The sequence below is a fragment of the Dermacentor variabilis genome, chromosome 7 (genome assembly GCF_050947875.1).
Source record: "Dermacentor variabilis isolate Ectoservices chromosome 7, ASM5094787v1, whole genome shotgun sequence".
Classification (NCBI taxonomy): domain Eukaryota; kingdom Metazoa; phylum Arthropoda; class Arachnida; order Ixodida; family Ixodidae; genus Dermacentor; species Dermacentor variabilis.
In genome coordinates, this window is record NC_134574.1 from 152,482,066 (window position 1) to 152,498,651 (window position 16,586).

At 45.1% G+C, this 16,586-nt stretch overlaps 1 protein-coding gene across 5 annotated transcripts in view; it reads right to left on the minus strand.

The window, feature by feature from the left end:
* Positions 1-16,586, minus strand: part of LOC142587220 (uncharacterized) — a 418,674-nt gene that overhangs the window by 26,842 nt on the left and 375,246 nt on the right. For all 5 annotated transcript variants that reach the window (XM_075698086.1, XM_075698089.1, XM_075698090.1 and 2 more), the window contains one exon: positions 5,535-5,600. In XM_075698086.1, the coding sequence (XP_075554201.1) occupies positions 5,535-5,600 (66 nt within the window). The remainder of the gene's footprint in view (positions 1-5,534; positions 5,601-16,586) is intronic.

Genomic DNA, 16,586 nt, shown 5'->3' on the forward strand with positions numbered 1-16,586 from the left:
GGCGTGCCAACAACGCTCCGCCCGGTGAACTTCACCGCGGCTCGCAGTTCAGATTTGATTATGTATGTATAGGTAGAAGCCCTGCCCATTTTGGCGCCTACAACGCAGCAAACGTAACCAAACGTGCGAAACCCAGTTGTCCTTAGCCAGTGGACCAGTGGCCAGTGGGCGCGGCCAGTGGACTCAGCGCGGCCCCCCGCTGCGGCTGCGGTATCTACGCTACGTAGCTGACCGCAGCTGCCTGCAACTTTTTTTGTGCAGCGTTTGCTTTGTGCACGACAAGGCAAGGGTGCGTGCTCCCGCTCAGGTGCTCGTCTGGCCGCGCAACGTGGTTGCGTACCGGCTTTGCCCTGCACCAGCTCGAACGACGAATGGTAGCCACATTCAACTTGAGCATTTCGAAGCGCTATCAATACGAAGTATGCCAAGGCGTGCCAAGAAGTGAGCGCGCGATGGCAAGCCTGCGTGTGGTCTGACCTAAAGTTTCGCGTGGTTCGAGGCTAGTTGACTGTTAAGAACAAATCGAAATTAGGGAGAGTCGACTGCTACGACACCGGGAAGCAGGGTGGCCGAAGTTTAGATCCTACGCGGACGGCGGTGGGTGAACATGAGCAGAGGACAGTCGGCTTCTTCCGGTAGTACCTAATCATTATCGAAATTCGAAAGCAGATTTTCGCTTACTTCAGGCTGTGTGTTGAACTTCGTCAATAAATATACATAGTAGCAGTAAGAATTAGCGAACTGATCCATGCACCTTTCTTGATTGATGACAGCGGCTGGTCATGATGATAGCAGCCGCGCATGGGAATCCAGTGTCTTACGAAATAAAGCGCCTAGAAAGGGGTGAGGAGCAGGCTTCTCTTTAAGAGATAGCGTTTGAGAGAAAGGCGACGTCGCGGTACCCTTGTTAGCTGCGTGTGCTGCCAACGACGGCAGAACTTGGCAGAGATGTTCAAATAAACGTAAGCTATCTACGGGCTATGTTTTTTCACCAAGCCCGAGGTTCAGAACCCGTTCAAAGTTCGTAGAGATAGGTAATGAATATGTTGAGACACAAGAAAAGTTATCATAAGCACATCTACGCAGGTGCAATTATGCGACACAATACTCAACCGACTTCTTTTCGCGTTCCCGTCAATGTTTCGCATTGTTCGACATCCCACAAAAATTAATATCAACGTTGCGGCACAGTTGGATACCCGTTATGACATTTCCTACCTAATGACTGTCAAGGGTATCCTCGTTTCGTTCATTTCGTTATTGCACAGTCTTTCCCATTCCCCATAAGGGCAATCGGATACTGCATCACAGCTGGGCACAGAAAAAGACGCGGCTTACTGAAATGTCCCTTTTTTGACTCCCTTACTTTCATTTTGCATAGTCGAAGCTTTCACGTGTAAATCAAATCGGCAATGCGGCACAGCTGGGCATGAGAAATTGTGTCGCGTGAGCTTTATCCAAGCTACAGCTACTCCTTGCGTTGTTCACTTCAGTGGTGTGCAGTCTCTGAGAGTCTACATAACTATAAGAAAGTAGAGTGTTTGGATGATGATGGGGCAAAAACTTTTGAATGGGCACAGTTTTCTTGCAAGTGCCTAAATTTAGTCGTAACACTTTACACAGCCTCTCAATTCTTGTTAAAGGGAATGTTTGGTTCAAGTGAATTATTATCAAATGAATTATTCCCGTAGTTAAATGGGGGGACCGCGGAAGTATTGCGAACCACCGCCCAATAGCAATACTACCATTTATTAATAACATAATAGAAGAATGTATTGGGAAGCACCTAATCAAACACTTCTCAAAGTTTAACATTTTATACCCCAATCAATTTAGTTTCAGGAGCATATACTCTACTGACCTTGCGTTGTTATCTTTTACCGCAAAATTAAAAGTGATTTTGACGAGGGCGAATATTCTAGCTACGTTTTCATTTACCTTCCTAAAACAATCGAGTCGATCAGCAACATTATCTTATTAGCCAAATTGTTTACAACTGGCATTTTCGCCCCGTCTTACCACTCATTAAAAGCTATTTATCAGACGGGCAAGAAGCCGTCTACATTATTCCAATGGTTTTGGAATTTGCAACTAACAAAAACTAACGAGACAGCGCCTCAAAGCTGAAAACGTGGCCCGCTATTATTCTCCATATTTATTGCTAGACCGGTCTATCGATTATTTGGCTACTAAATTAAATACAGATTTACAGAATATCTTAAACTAGTGCCGAGGCAACTCTCTCTATTTTAATCCTTCTAGGTTATTCATTTTCTTTCATTCCGGCCAAAAGTCTCCATCATCAACGCGTCTGAACCCCTAGTGGCCCCAGACGCGTGTGCTTGGCGGATGAGGGAAGCGTCGTCGTACGTGCGCGATGAGTTCACACTCAACGCGCTAGGTTTCCTTTCCTGACAATAGGTGTTTCCTCCGTCGTCCCTCTCACTCACGGCCTCCAACTTAAGCCTCAGCTACTTTCTATAGTTAACTACAGATGGGAGTAGTGACCTGCTCGTTGACTCAAGAAAACGGCGACATACCCGAATACATCATAAAAACTAGGCTTGGCCAGGAGAGGGATGCTTCGTATTAAACTATCTTTACCCGCCGTGTCATAAGAAGCCAACAAACACAAATGACAACCGAGGGGAAATTATTTATGATTAATAAGTGAAAATAAAGAAACGATAAATTAATGCAAATGCAAGTGGATTAAAAACAACTTGGCGCAGGTGGGGAACAATCCCACAACCTTAACATAACCCGCCGTGGTTGCTTAGTGGGAATGGCGTTGCACTGCCAAGCACGAGGCCGCGGGATCTTGTCCCGGTGGAGGCGAAATGCGAAAACACCCGTGTACTTATATTTGGATGCACGTTAAAGAACCCCTGGTGGTCGAAACTATTCCGGAGTTCATCTCTACGGCGCGCTTCATAATCGAGTCGTGGTTCTGGCACGTAAAACCTTATAATTTCTGAAAAATATATCTTGCAATTGCTTCTATGAAGTTATCCCCGACGAATTTCTTTCTTTCTCACTTTGAAGAAAACCCAGGAACTGTGAAGGATAAATTCACTACGCATTTGCGCGCCTTGAATATAAGGAGATGTTCTTCGGTTCTAGGATCAGTCGGGTTGCCACTGCTTAATTAACACACAGACAAACAGACACAGAACTTTATTTACAAGGTCCTGAGAAGCTTTGCCCTAGGGCAGAGCTGTGGGCCGCTCTCATGTGGGGACTAGTAGGCCGAGCCTAACCGCCGCATCGTGGGCTTTCTGGACAGCCTAAGTTTGTCGTTAAAGTTCTGAGCTCTTGATGGCAAATCTCCATTCTTCTTCCGTGATGCGATTGGGTCCCTGTGACGAGGGGCATCGCCAGAGCATGTGTGCGAGATTGCTAACAGCCCCACAGTCGAGGAAAATAGAGCTAAAAGCCTCTGGAGGGATCGTATGGAAAAGGGCTAGGTTTGGATAGGACTTAGTCTGAAGCATGCGTAAAGTGGACGCCAGAGGTCTGGCCAGTTTGCTATGAGGGGGATGATAAGTCCTCCTACCCAGGTGATAGTGCGTAGTGACTTCGCTTAAAGTAGTAAGAGTGTCCCGAAACTCGAGAACCCCGTAGTCCGAGCTCGAACCTGCTCCCGCGCGGTGGGTTAGTGCGCGCGCTTGGGAGTGTGCGGTGCCATTGAGATTGGGAAAGGAGTCAAGCTGGGAGTAGAGGTGCGCCAGAAACCACTTGATGGTGTGCGGAGAGATGATCTTATTCTTGAGAATCTTGTGAGCTTACTCAGAGATGGAACCTGAAGCGAAAGCCATGACCGCCGATTTCGAAAACAGTGAATATTTGTGATCTGCCGTTATCTAGGGGGGCTATAGCAACTGCGACCTGCTCCGCTCTGGTTGGTGTTGAGCCCCTCAGAGGAGCCGCATTCACTATCTGTCCGTTGTCATCAACGAGGACAATGACGGAGTTAGACGACTGTCCATATTGGGCTTAGTCGACAAAACATACCGAGTAGGGAACGTCTTTGGTACGCTTGAGGATGGCGAGGGCTCTTGCCCTGCGTCTGCCTACGTTGTGTTGAGGATGAACATTACGGGGAAATGGTGCAACTCGTATGTTGTTCCTTTGAACTTCTGAGATTTCATATTTCCCTCCTTCCATGAGGATAGGGTTGATCCCAAGAACCGCCAGGATCTTCTTTCCAGCCGGGATGCAGGATAGACGGGCCAGTTGGGCTGACTCCTAGGCCTCGATTATCTCGTCCAATGTGTTGTGCACTCCTAGTTGCATAAGGAGGTTCGTGCTCGCCCGTGACGAAATGCCAGTACTTCTTTATATTTTTCTGATTTTTGACATTTTTCTGATTTATTAGATTCAAAGTATAGCCGCAGCAACTATGTGATCGGTTGGGACACGTTATGTTTCTCGATTGTAAAATGCGGAACCTCAGAACTCACTGTGCGTTGGGTTATGGAGAAAGAAAGAAATAGTAGAGATTCTCACCTGTTTATTTATTAATAAACAGGTGAGAATCTACTATTAATGTGTCGCTGTCCAACGTGAACAACGCGGCTCCCCAACAAACCGGTCACGTTTCGTACGGCCTTGCAGCACAGTCCTCCTCCTGAACCAAGAGAGTACTTTGGAGGCAATTTTGTTACATCGAACTTGCCCTGTTCATCTTTGCTACGTCAATTTGTGTTTAGTTCATTAACTTAATTTAGTATCCTGTTTTAGTTCTCCGCCTAATATTATGGTTCATCAATTGTTTTTTTATGTATTAAGAAAATTGTTTGCATTTTTAATCTTTTTCCTCTATCGTTCTGTATTCTTGTATGGAATGTGATTTGTACTCTTTTTTATTGTTGTGAATTGCACTTCCCCTCTAAAATGTACTCTATATCCTGAGGGTAAAATGAATGAATAAATAAATAAATTTATGTTTTTTTTTCTAACAAAGGGTGCATTTGCGGAATAGATGCAACTACGCTTCACCAGTGCACGCGATACCTTTCAGTAGGCTTTCCAGAGGCTCTACATGTAAGGAGCGTGCCTTATTTTTTTTTCTTGAAGCACCACCACAGTGCAGCGGCTTTCACGACATTCTTTGATGTCTTAAATTTTAGCACCGTGTTCAATTGTAGCGGGTACGTTGTAGTGCGTCCAGGAGAAGCGAGTACACTGATACACCAGCAGTAGGATCACTCTGCACAACTGTAGTGCATACGAGCCGCCGCGACTGCAGCAAAATGAGGTCGTAAGAGCTGCCCCGTTCTGAAGCCCCGCCCATTATTACGTGCTGGCCACAGCTGCATTTCGGAAGAATATGCTGAACTTCCAGTGACCTTAACTATACCGAGAATTGACAGTGGCAAGGTGACGTCCAGTGAACTTTAATGAAGAAATTATCGCATACGACAGTGAATAAACATTACACTGTAGGCGAATAAATTCGAGCAACTAGACCTTCCGATTCACACGTTCGAACGCAGCAATCTTTCAAAAGTGGCGTCAATAAAAAAAATTACCAGTGAGCAGCAAAGCCATTAGAGCAGGCGATGCAGCAAGGACAGTCAAGAACCGCATCGTGGTTTCTGAAAAAAGAACAAAAATATATGTTCTTTACAACCAGCGCTCCTTAGCAATGTGCCTGCTAGCCTACATGCCATCGTACGGGGCTGGCAAACATGCCGTGAAACGATGGCTGAGCCGACGGTTTTTCTTTTCATAATTGAATGTTACATGCAGATACGTGATAACTTCCATAAAGTATGTTTCAGACATGGACACATATAAATGAGCGAACTGTGCGTCCGTTACTGTAATCGGGACTTTTTCGAAGTTCTATTTTCACGCCAAAGAGCATAAACCGAGTAGCTCATTGCAGCTGTTTGCATCTTCTATGATTCCTACATTCGCACTGACGGTAAAACAACCGGAAACAAACATTGACACAAAGAAGTTTCATAGTACTCGCTTAGCATACTATACTCGGTGGTGTTCAAGCCCAATTTTTTCCGCTGGCGCCAGAATGATGATGATGAAGAACTGTTGTGCATTTGTATACGGCACAGAGTTTCTTAAACTTACTAGAGACATAAAAAACTCGTTGCTGGGCTAGTTGGTTGATACTAATAGATTAATAGTATTAAGTGCAGTTTCACGATGGTAGAATAGAAGGACCGACACACGGGACAAGCGCTACTCGTAAGAAATCATTATTGTAAACTTTTTGCCCATTTCTGTACACAGCAGAACAAGATCGCTCAAGCGCAGCGCCCATCAAGCCACAACTGCGTCATATCACAGAGCGCAGAGGTTACAGCATCCCTTCTAAAAACTGCTTTTCTTTGCTACGCGATACAACCGACGTATTGCTGATACAGCCGCTTTCTTTCTTTGTAATATGATGCGCTTTCCCAGCATTCCCACTCCTGCCTTGAATTCGAAGCTAGAAAGAATTGGCTCACAATCGCAAAACCTACAACGCATGCGCAAATGAAATAAAGTTTCATTAGCTAGAGATCACTCATGTTCCCGTGCCCGATCATTGACGCATCGGGGGGTTTGTCCGATACAGACCTTTCCGCAAGTAAGCGGGATCTAGTACACAACGCCAACGGCGCATGTGACGTAGGGTCTTGGCATAAAACAGAACGGTTTCCTCGGACGTGCCAAAATGCGTGTACACAACCGGGCAAGATTGTAGGGCAAGAAAAAACAATACACAATTCACCTTTTAGCCAAACTCTTCAAGTCATGCGACACCCTGTGAACGTAGTGTACCACTTGAAGAACCGAAGACCCTCAAGTGGGCTCGAAGAACTTGAAGAACGAAGAACTTGAGCTCGAAGAACCGGCTGAGGTTTTTCCTGCCCTTCAGTTTCTGAAGGAGGGCCTCAAAAACAGCTGTAAAGATCTAGCAAGGAAAACCAGTCGCCTGTGGGCGCTCAGTATGACAATTAAAGCTATCCTGAGCCAAGTGAGCGCAAGACTTCGCCTGCACCGACTCAAAACATTGAGCTGCGATCCCTCGTTTTACCGCCTTAGTATACGCTGAATCAGACGGTATGAGCACTTTACGAGCTCTCGGAGAGTATTTCCAGCAAATGTGTAGCCCACTGAAAGCCATGTTAATATAAGCTGTTGAATATATATTGAGCCTCTTCAGTCAACATGGAAAATGCTTACTTTTTCCTCATGAACTTCCAAACAACGACATGTCGCAGTTCTTAGAAGTTAACATGTTCACCTTTTTTAATACTAACAGTTTTCTTCCTTCAGGAAAGAAAACCCGTGTAGCTGCGGCTTGTTCGGGTAGGTTACGCGCAACCATTGTACACAAGACTTAGAATTCATGGTTAGTTGTCTCAACGCTGTAGCACAAGCACACAGTGACTGTAGCATCTAGCACACACATCACACGCTGAGGTTCCACATGCACTGCATGCCACGAAAGATGTGTTCCCACGCTGACGTCTCGCCGTTGTTGTGCCATTACCACCAGCCCGGATTCCGAATCTACAAGATGGAGAATTTATCCTGCGAACGCCCTTTGGACAAACCCGGGGCAGCGCCGAAAGGCCCAGTGCCCTAATTCTCCCTTGACAAGTCGAGATGCTGAGCCGTCAGGCAGCGGCGTCCCAGGAGAAGCATCGGCAAGCGACATGTCCAAACGTGTAACAAAGTGCTAGACAGTCCGGCGCAGTATTTCCTTTTCCTTGGAGGTCACCGCGCACGGCAACTTGGAAGCGGGTGGCCAGCGCGGTCGCTGGTTTAACCTCTCGGACGACCGTCGAGTGCTGGCTTTGTATTGGGCCGTTTGAGTTACAATCGTTTCTCGGGGCTTTATAAGTCCCGACGCCGCCGCCTGGAAAACCGGATCCACCGAGCCACCGGGAGCCCAGTGCCGCTCTCGAGTGGAGTGAGATGTGTCACGTGTTGCAGTCTCGCCGGACGTCGCCGTGCGGGAACAGTCGCGTTTGCTGTGAGCTCTCGGCCCCAGTGCCAATCTGATCTTGTCCTGTATAATGACCTGTATATAGTGTATAAAGTCCCTTTTGTTATTCTCACCGACGCCTGACTCAGAGTCTTCGCTACCAACGCTCTGTCACGAAACGGGTGACGAGCGCTACGGGACCACCTCAGAGTCGCAACACGAGCTGGCAACGCTCTGTCACGAAACGGGTGACGAGCGCTACGGGACCACATCAAAGTCGTAATAGTGGTGGCAGCGGTGCAAAGTCGTAACACCGTCCGCTGCCGCACTTCAAAAAAATGACGCATGTGACGTGTTGACTTGTGCAACTGTGCGAGGTCACGCTTACCAATGCCTCTTTTACTTGAACAGTTGTTTGTGAACTGTTTCTTGCGCATGAGTACGAGTTGATATTGTTTTATTACTTGCTGCTACGATTATTTAATACAAAACCAGCACGACGATGCGCGCAGAAGGAGAGTCGCTAGAAGATTTTAAAACAAGTACACCATTTAGCTAGTTGGTGCACATATGGATAATGTTGCACAAAGGGGACATCGAACGAAACTCGAGTACTGGCGAAAGTTGGCGTTCCTGTAAGTGCGTATTTAATGCACATGATCGGGTAAAAATTGCCGACGTCTTTGTATTACAGTGAAACCACAATGGACCGTTTAGTTGAGTTCTTTCTCATGGATGCTAATGGCAGGCCGGTCAAATCTCTGCGATAAGCTTCCATTAAAAAAAAGCTGGAGACTTGCCAGACCGGGTAGAATGATAGCCCAATTTCCAGCGAAGCCGTTTTCTTCAAGTAGTTGTATTAACACTTTCAATTGCCAAGTAAAGCGCACTTTAACATTTTGCTGGAATATCACTCATGGCATTAACACACTTCATGCAAATTTAACCTGGACCAGCCGTGGTTGCTCATTGGCTGTGATGTTGGGCTACTCCGCACGAGGTCTCGTGATCGAATCCCGGCCACGGCGGCCGCATTTCGATGGGGGCGAAATGCGAAAACACCCGTGTACTTAGATTTAGGTGCACGTTAAGGAAACCCAGGTGGTTGAAATTTCAGGAGTCCTCCACTACGGCCTGCCTCATAATCAGAAAGTGGTTTTGGCACGTAAAACCCCATAATTTTTTTAACCTGGGTATCACATTTCGTATTCTTAGGACAACTGGGAAACAGGCGTAAAACGCTTCCATGGTGATGTAATTGTTGGACAGACATTGGACTTGGCCCATAAATACGGCATAATGTTACCCCCTTTACCTTAAGATATGAAATCGGATTCGCTCACAATCCTGAGCGGACACCGGGAAAACCTGCTACGTTGCTCGTATTACGCATTAAAAGAAAAGAAGAAATGAGCACTCAGTAAATATTCGGAAATGTTTTATGCAGTTAGGTGAAGAACGTTTTGGTTTCGCCACATATTAAAGTTAACATGCCTTGCATTTTCACCGACTCTGAACTTAGTGCATGTGATGCACAGTTGGACTATAAGACAGTGGGAAACGATTCAGAAACCGACGCTTTCGAGCAGGTCCCTTATAAAAGGTATGCAATAAACCATTATCAACTGATACTTTCAAACGACCCTCGGATCCGCCGTTATCAGACACCTAATTTTCGAAGCGTCCACTGTGTAGTACATATGACTTCTTAAGGACATTGCGCAAGTATACTAGTTTCATACGAGTATGCATACTAGTAGCATACTAGTTGACCGGCCTCTGATGCCGTGGAATGCTTGCAGAAGTAATGTTCTACAAAAACTGTCATTTACCTACACAGTTTAGTCTTTAGCCGTACTTCACCCAACGCATCCCTCTCAAATATAACAAAAATCCTTTGTTAATTTTGTTCGCCGAGGAGATTGGAAAATTCATCTGCACACCTCGTACAACGCATCATAATAGGGAAAAAAGCTAGCATGCAATATTTATTTTCAAAACACATAAGTAACTTGCGCACTTCAAGCTTTTAGTACACGTACGTCCCTCATAACATGGCAATCATTCACTCCAAATAAAGTATTGATGGCTCCATTGGCTCTCCCACAACAAAGGGAAACTTTTCTAAGCCGTTTGTATAGCAACGAAACGAGATTATAGTAATCTTAACTTAGCCCCTAATAAAGCCACATCTCTTCCTTTCATGTTCTCCCTGCCTTTCCTCTTCATTCTTTCTCTCTCTTCCTTTCATGTTCTATCCACTCTTCTACGCTAGCGGCGTTTCGGTGGCAGCGGAATGCAAAAAACGCTCGCGCACCGTTGCTTGAAGGGTCACCAGGGTCACCTGGTGCCCACAATAACTTTCGAGTGGGCCAAAATCAGTGTTCTCCAAAGAGGGGCAAAAAATCGCACTGGTGGTACCTTGCGGTACCACGCGGTGGTACTGCATCGTGGGACGGTGGTAAGTGGAGCGTTTCACATTGATGCGTCGTAACAGCTGACGTTTTGAAATGCCGCTGCTAAGAAGACGCTTTTTCCCACATATGCTAAGAAGATGCCCCTGGTTGAAGACGCAGACACTGCCGTTTGGTACACTACGCATGTTCCGAACTGGTCCTTCAAGAAGGGGCCTTTGAAGTACGGGTTGGCTCTCGCGTATCGGGTAAGGTAGCGCGGTAAGGGGATGCGCCATACGTTGCACATAGTGCAACTTAGCACCACGAATAGCCTCCTCCCAATGCATGCTCAACGCATTCTTGAATGGCAACTGGACTTTACCTCTTCATCATTTTTCGCAACTGTTTATTCGTTCTCGTCGAAATATGCCTGTCGTACCTACGTGTAAAAGATTTCGACGGACAAGACAACTCCACTTGGGTACTGTTATGTCTGCGTCATTTCCGTACTGTCGGTCACCTCTCTCCGACCCCAGTTAAACCAAGTTATAAGCTCGAATATTATCAGATACAAAGTTCTTTTGAGCGCGGACTCAAGATCATTAATCTCCGGCGCAATATGAAGTTCGCTCGCTAGAGCACTTGTCAACGTCGATACGCGGATGAGCGAGCGTCTTCCTCCTGTTGTAGTCCGTGAACAGAAGCATGCAGAAGCACCCTTCTATGTTCTTTTCTTTCCAATGTTTTTCTCACACTTCTTTTCACCTCGTAGGCTGGCGAATGGGATGGCCATGTGATCCAGGTCCCCACTCACAACACATCCGAAATGCATTACCTTTTCTACGAGATATTTAGTCCGTAGTGCTATATTACTGTTCCTTTTTCTCACAGTGGTGAGGAGGCGTTCCTATGGACGTGTCTGACTTAAAAACTATGCGCTGCTATAATTGGCTGGTGATCGTTTGTCCTCCATGGCCTCCTGTTCGGCAACAAGCGAATTGGTCAGCGAAGCGATAATCGATGTGTTTCAGGGCCTTCAAATCACTTTACCCTATCTGAGAAATAACATGTACGCCTACTTACCTGTTGATGGCCCTTTACTTCGTTGCTTCGTCAAAGAAACGTTTGCGGTGTCTACATCTTTCGCGATTTTTATTCCTTCATGCCGCGTGAGAGCGAGAGCAGAGTGAAGGGAAGGTCGTTTTCTATTGCTACATGTACGTTAGTTTTAGGAAGTTTGCCCTTTTTTTACGAGGACCTCAGTTGAGTGGTATAATTCGGAGAAAAATTCAATTCGATGTTCCTGCTAGCGTGGCCTTTTGAAATTGTAATTGACGTCTTTCTTGGCGCCTTGACGCCAGCTCGTTTGCACTTTATTCTTTTATTACAAGATGTACTAGCTCGTTCGTTCGCCATTCGTATGGCACGTTTAAATCAATGGCGTATATAACAAACTGGCAGCCCTATATACATAAACAGAAATTTTAAATATTTTTTTAGCTCGCCCATGTCATGCAGCCGAATTTCATTTGAGCTAGATTATTCTTAGAGGCACACGTTCTTTGCACAAAAAATGAAAAATGAATATTTGCTTGATTCAAGAATCAGTGCTAATGAACATTTCAACTAATTATTTTACGAACCTTATTCCAATTTACAAATCATAGCCGGGGACACTCGAACAAATTCTGAGGATGACGCCAGTTTCAATATATGCTTTCCTGAAGTTTAGGAAGATATACATTGGTGTTTCCGTAGCTTTCGAGATTCAGTGCATGAAAAGCCGTTTTGTTGAAGAAGTAAATGAAAGAGTGCATTTTTATGGCAAGTTTGACTGCACTTAGTCCCAAAATTGGTGCTTGCTTCAAGATTATATCCAAGTTAGTGTTCCTTATGAAACTACTGACTTCGATTCATGCATTAAAATATGTGCGCTACATTAATTAGTTGACATGAATTAACTAAAGTTATGTCATCCAGGCAGTTAAGCATATTAATTAGCAGTGTAAGTAGTGTATACCACTTCGAGTGGAGTAGTTAACGCAGTATGTAGATTTGTGCGAGATACCGCAGGTGAGTAAAAGAACTCACCTGTGTATATGTATGTCAAGGATATTGTTGATTACGTACAAAAAATTTCTATAACCAGGCTACAAGCTCAGTCAGCACGTCGTTATTTAAGAGTTTCTGTGTGATGCGAGTATACTTATCTAATTGCGTGTGTTTCAAAAGCATGAATTACAAAATTTCGTAATTAACTAATTTATCAGTGCCTTCGGGGCAGTTATGCCATATGAGCCCATTTCCCATGTACGCCTCATCCTTGCCCTTCTTTCTGTTGTCACCCTCCTGTTCGTTTTCCGTTTATTTTTTTTCCTCCTACTCTTTCTTTCGTTTTGCAATTTTTTCGCTCTTTATCTTATAATTTTTTCTTTAGAAGACCCACACCGACACATTCGAAAGTCCCAGACTGCAGTCTGGGACTACCTTTTCCTGCATCTAGACCAGACAGGGTGATGCCACTTCTGTATACCGCGATGACGACGCCTACGCCTAACTATTGAGGCGAACGTCCATTGAAAGACCAAGCTGCTGCCTTCCAACTATCCTATCCATTTCCCTCAGGCTCCGTGTCGCCATTTTAACACCTTCAAAATTAGTCGACGCATTGCTGCTACGCTACTCATGTCAATCTTTCAACTCATATCTTCTTGTCATTTTCACACTGACCGGCTGACCGGCACTTCTAAAATCACAAACGCACGCCGCTTACGACACCTCTGGAGGCTGCCTAGCCTCTCGCTCCCCCAACACCACACCCGTCTATGTCCTTCTTTTTGCTTCTTTTTTTTCTGCCACCTTCTCACTCTCCCGCCCTTGTCCCCTCGTCTTAGAAAGCACGCCTAGAGAACTGCGGCTGGAAACCACGTCTTAGAAACCACGCCTAGAGACGTCAAACGAACGCGTTCACTTTCTTTTCAGTCTTGCCCTTTACAGTCAGCCACCACCGACAAGGAAAGCACGTGACGTCCCACTCTAGTAACCCGCTATAGAACTAAACTTCCGAGGATGGTGAGGCCACCTTCGACGGAAATAGGTCCTCCTATCGAAACATTAACAAGCCTTTTTGAAGTACCTTTTTACCATGTGTGCTACTCCCCCTGTCAGACCCCCTTTTTTTTACTTTCCATTTGCTCTCTTCAATGTAATTCGGAATCACAAGGGATTATAGTCGACGAAAAGCAACTTGCAAAAAAAAAAAAAGATTTTACGTAAATCGGCAAGATTGATGTTTTCTATTATCATCCAGGTCTCTACACAAGTAGCCATACAAATGGCACCGCCATGAGCCCTGTGTAAAGGAACAACGAATTATGCAGTCAAGAAGCCACAGTGGCCCGGCCTCTATGCCTAACGTAAAATTATTCCGCAAAAAAATACATACAAAGTGGCAAATTCGTTATGCCTTCACATGTACCTTTGAAAGCCGCTTTCTTCACTACTTCACTCTGTTACACCTGAACAATACGGAGACATCGGGTATTGCTATATTCCTGCAGGTATGATAGAACAGCATAACTATGCAAAAGTATCTTTTTCCATTGCTCTCAAATGAAGATGTTACACGTTTCTTGTTAGAATATGCTTAAAAACATAACTTTCAAGCATTCAACGAAGCCCCCGCAATGTAAGGGCTAATGGTCAACCTTGCTGGCGTAATGTTTTACTTTTGTAATGTAAAACCACGAAGAAGGACACAACACAAATACATACATTATGAATTCTCAGTCCCAATGCAGATAGTTTTCTGTTGTTCTCAGTTCTAAACATGTCTAAGAACTCTGTGATGTCCTTCAAACTGTTTTAAATAACGAGATACCACAAAAAGCAATATCTCACTTGCTTCGTCTCCATCTTTCGTGACATTTTATTCCTTCATGTCACGCTACAGCGAGATCTGAAGCAGGGGGTGGTCGACTTCCATTCCTATGTGTACATTGTGATATGACGTCTGCCTGTCTGCCTGAAGCCCAAAAGGGCAAAAGGGCTCCCCCACACTCAATTGGCCGTAGAATACGGCAGCAAATTCCATTAGACGTTCTGTTGGCGCGGCCTTTTGGGACTGTAGTTGACGTCTTTCTGGGTGCATTGACCACAGCTCATCTGCATCGCATTCTTTCATTAGCATATGGCCTAGGTGCTGCAGTCCCCACTGAATTGACAAGTTTAGTGCAAGAGCGTATATAGCCATTTGGTAGCACTATATATATATATATATATATATATATATATATATATATATATATATATATATATATATATATATTTGCACACCAGGAGGAAGAGATTTAACAGAGAGGCCCGATTTTTATTATTCATAACATGAGCAGCCAACAAACACAGACAGCAAGGAAAACACAGGGGAAATTGCTTGTGCTTATTATAGCTAAATGAATAGTAATGAAAGCGGATAAAAAAGACTACTTACTGCAGGTGGGGAACGATCCCACTTCTTCGCATTACGCGTACGATGCTCTAATTCAGCTACCGCGGCGCGGTTTCTCCATCCACTTTCATGGATATTTATGTGTTACTACTAGAACTAACCTTGGGAGTGCTAGCCAACTCCACCACTCACAAACCTTGGCTGCTGTAAGCGACGGTGAAATCGAAGGTAAAAGATAAATAAAAGGCCGTTGTCTCAAGTAATGTGATTGAGCAAGTATTCGCTTTTTCACATTCAGAGGGTCAAATCCATCAAACTTGTACCAGTTACAGAAGAGTAGCCTACTGCAACTATAAGAATCTCATTCATAAATGTAATGTATTACGGTTATCTACCCCACCACAGTAACTCAGTTATTACTGAAAAGTAGCCGATTAATTTAAGGCTTTTACTTCTACTTCTCTTCTACTTTTCCAAACATGCACGTACAAACACAGTGAACATCAAGAGCTGGCCTGGCTCTTTCGATGTGTTCTCTGTAGCCCTTCACACGTTTTTTATGGTCAATTGCTTTTTATTTTTATTCGATTCTGCAATGTTTTTTCATTTTCTTGTGAATACTTCTGGCGGTGACATCGAAAACTCAAATAATGTGCGCGATAGAGAGAAGGTCTCTGTAGCCACGTTCGAAGACCTCGCTCAAAAGATTGTGGTTAATGAATACCGCGATTCTCGGGTCTTTGTTCTCTGTGTAGCGCAGCGCTTTATTGTTCAAGAGTGAGGGAAAGGCGCTTCTAAGAGGCCCAGTGAAAGGCTGAAAACTCGTATTAAGTTATTCTTTGACGTCAACTTCCGAACTGGCCATCGCTACCCATCCATAGAAGCGCCATTTCAATTTGTGGAACAACATCTGGAGCACCTTTTCTCGGCGCCCTTTACTGATCAGCCATTTAGACCCAAACGACTATTTGCAATGGATTTCAGCAAACCTACACGTTCCTAGAAAGGATAGCCAAATCTGTAATGTAATTTAATATAATAGTGCATGCTATTCAATTCCCAAATTACTGATCATCTGTGACAATCACAGAAATGGGCGTATATGCGTCGCGTAAAATCAAACAAATAGATTATATGACCTTAACTGTCAAAAACTACCGTCTATATCAGAGAAGTCATAGGATGCACTTAGCGGCCAACAATTGAGCAGCAGCTCTTACCGCTTATGAAGTCCGCCTATAAGCACTTCCAGGAAAGGGATAGATTTATTACGAGAGAAGAGCTCATACGTCAGAATTCCAAAAGAAGTGTGCAAATCTGCAAGCCTGCCCCGTTTCTGTGTTCCAGGCGCAGTCTTAGGGCACTCATTCTGGGAAGGAGGTAACCCATGTACAGGTGCGGCCAATGCTAGCGGGAACTCACGAGCCCGTGGCAGCACTGGCAGCGCTCTGCGGAGCGACACCACCGATGACTCGTGCAGTGTCGCCGCGCATGCGCAGTGAATGCGATATTTGGAGCGCCCGGTGCGCCGTCTGCTACAGTTCCTCCCTACCCCGCTCCCACTCACTGTGCTTTGATGTTCGCATTGCCACGTTGTCAACAGCAGCGAAGTTTTGTGACTAAAGCGGTATTCAGACGAGAGGATGAGCACGACGTAGGTCAGCGCCGAATCACGCCCCACAAAAACACCGGAGACGAGGGGCTACAGGCATTAGTTGGTCCAACCTAACCAGGTCACGGTCGTTCTCGGAACAAATCAGCATTCCGTCGCGTCATGTAAATGAAGATTAAATGTCAG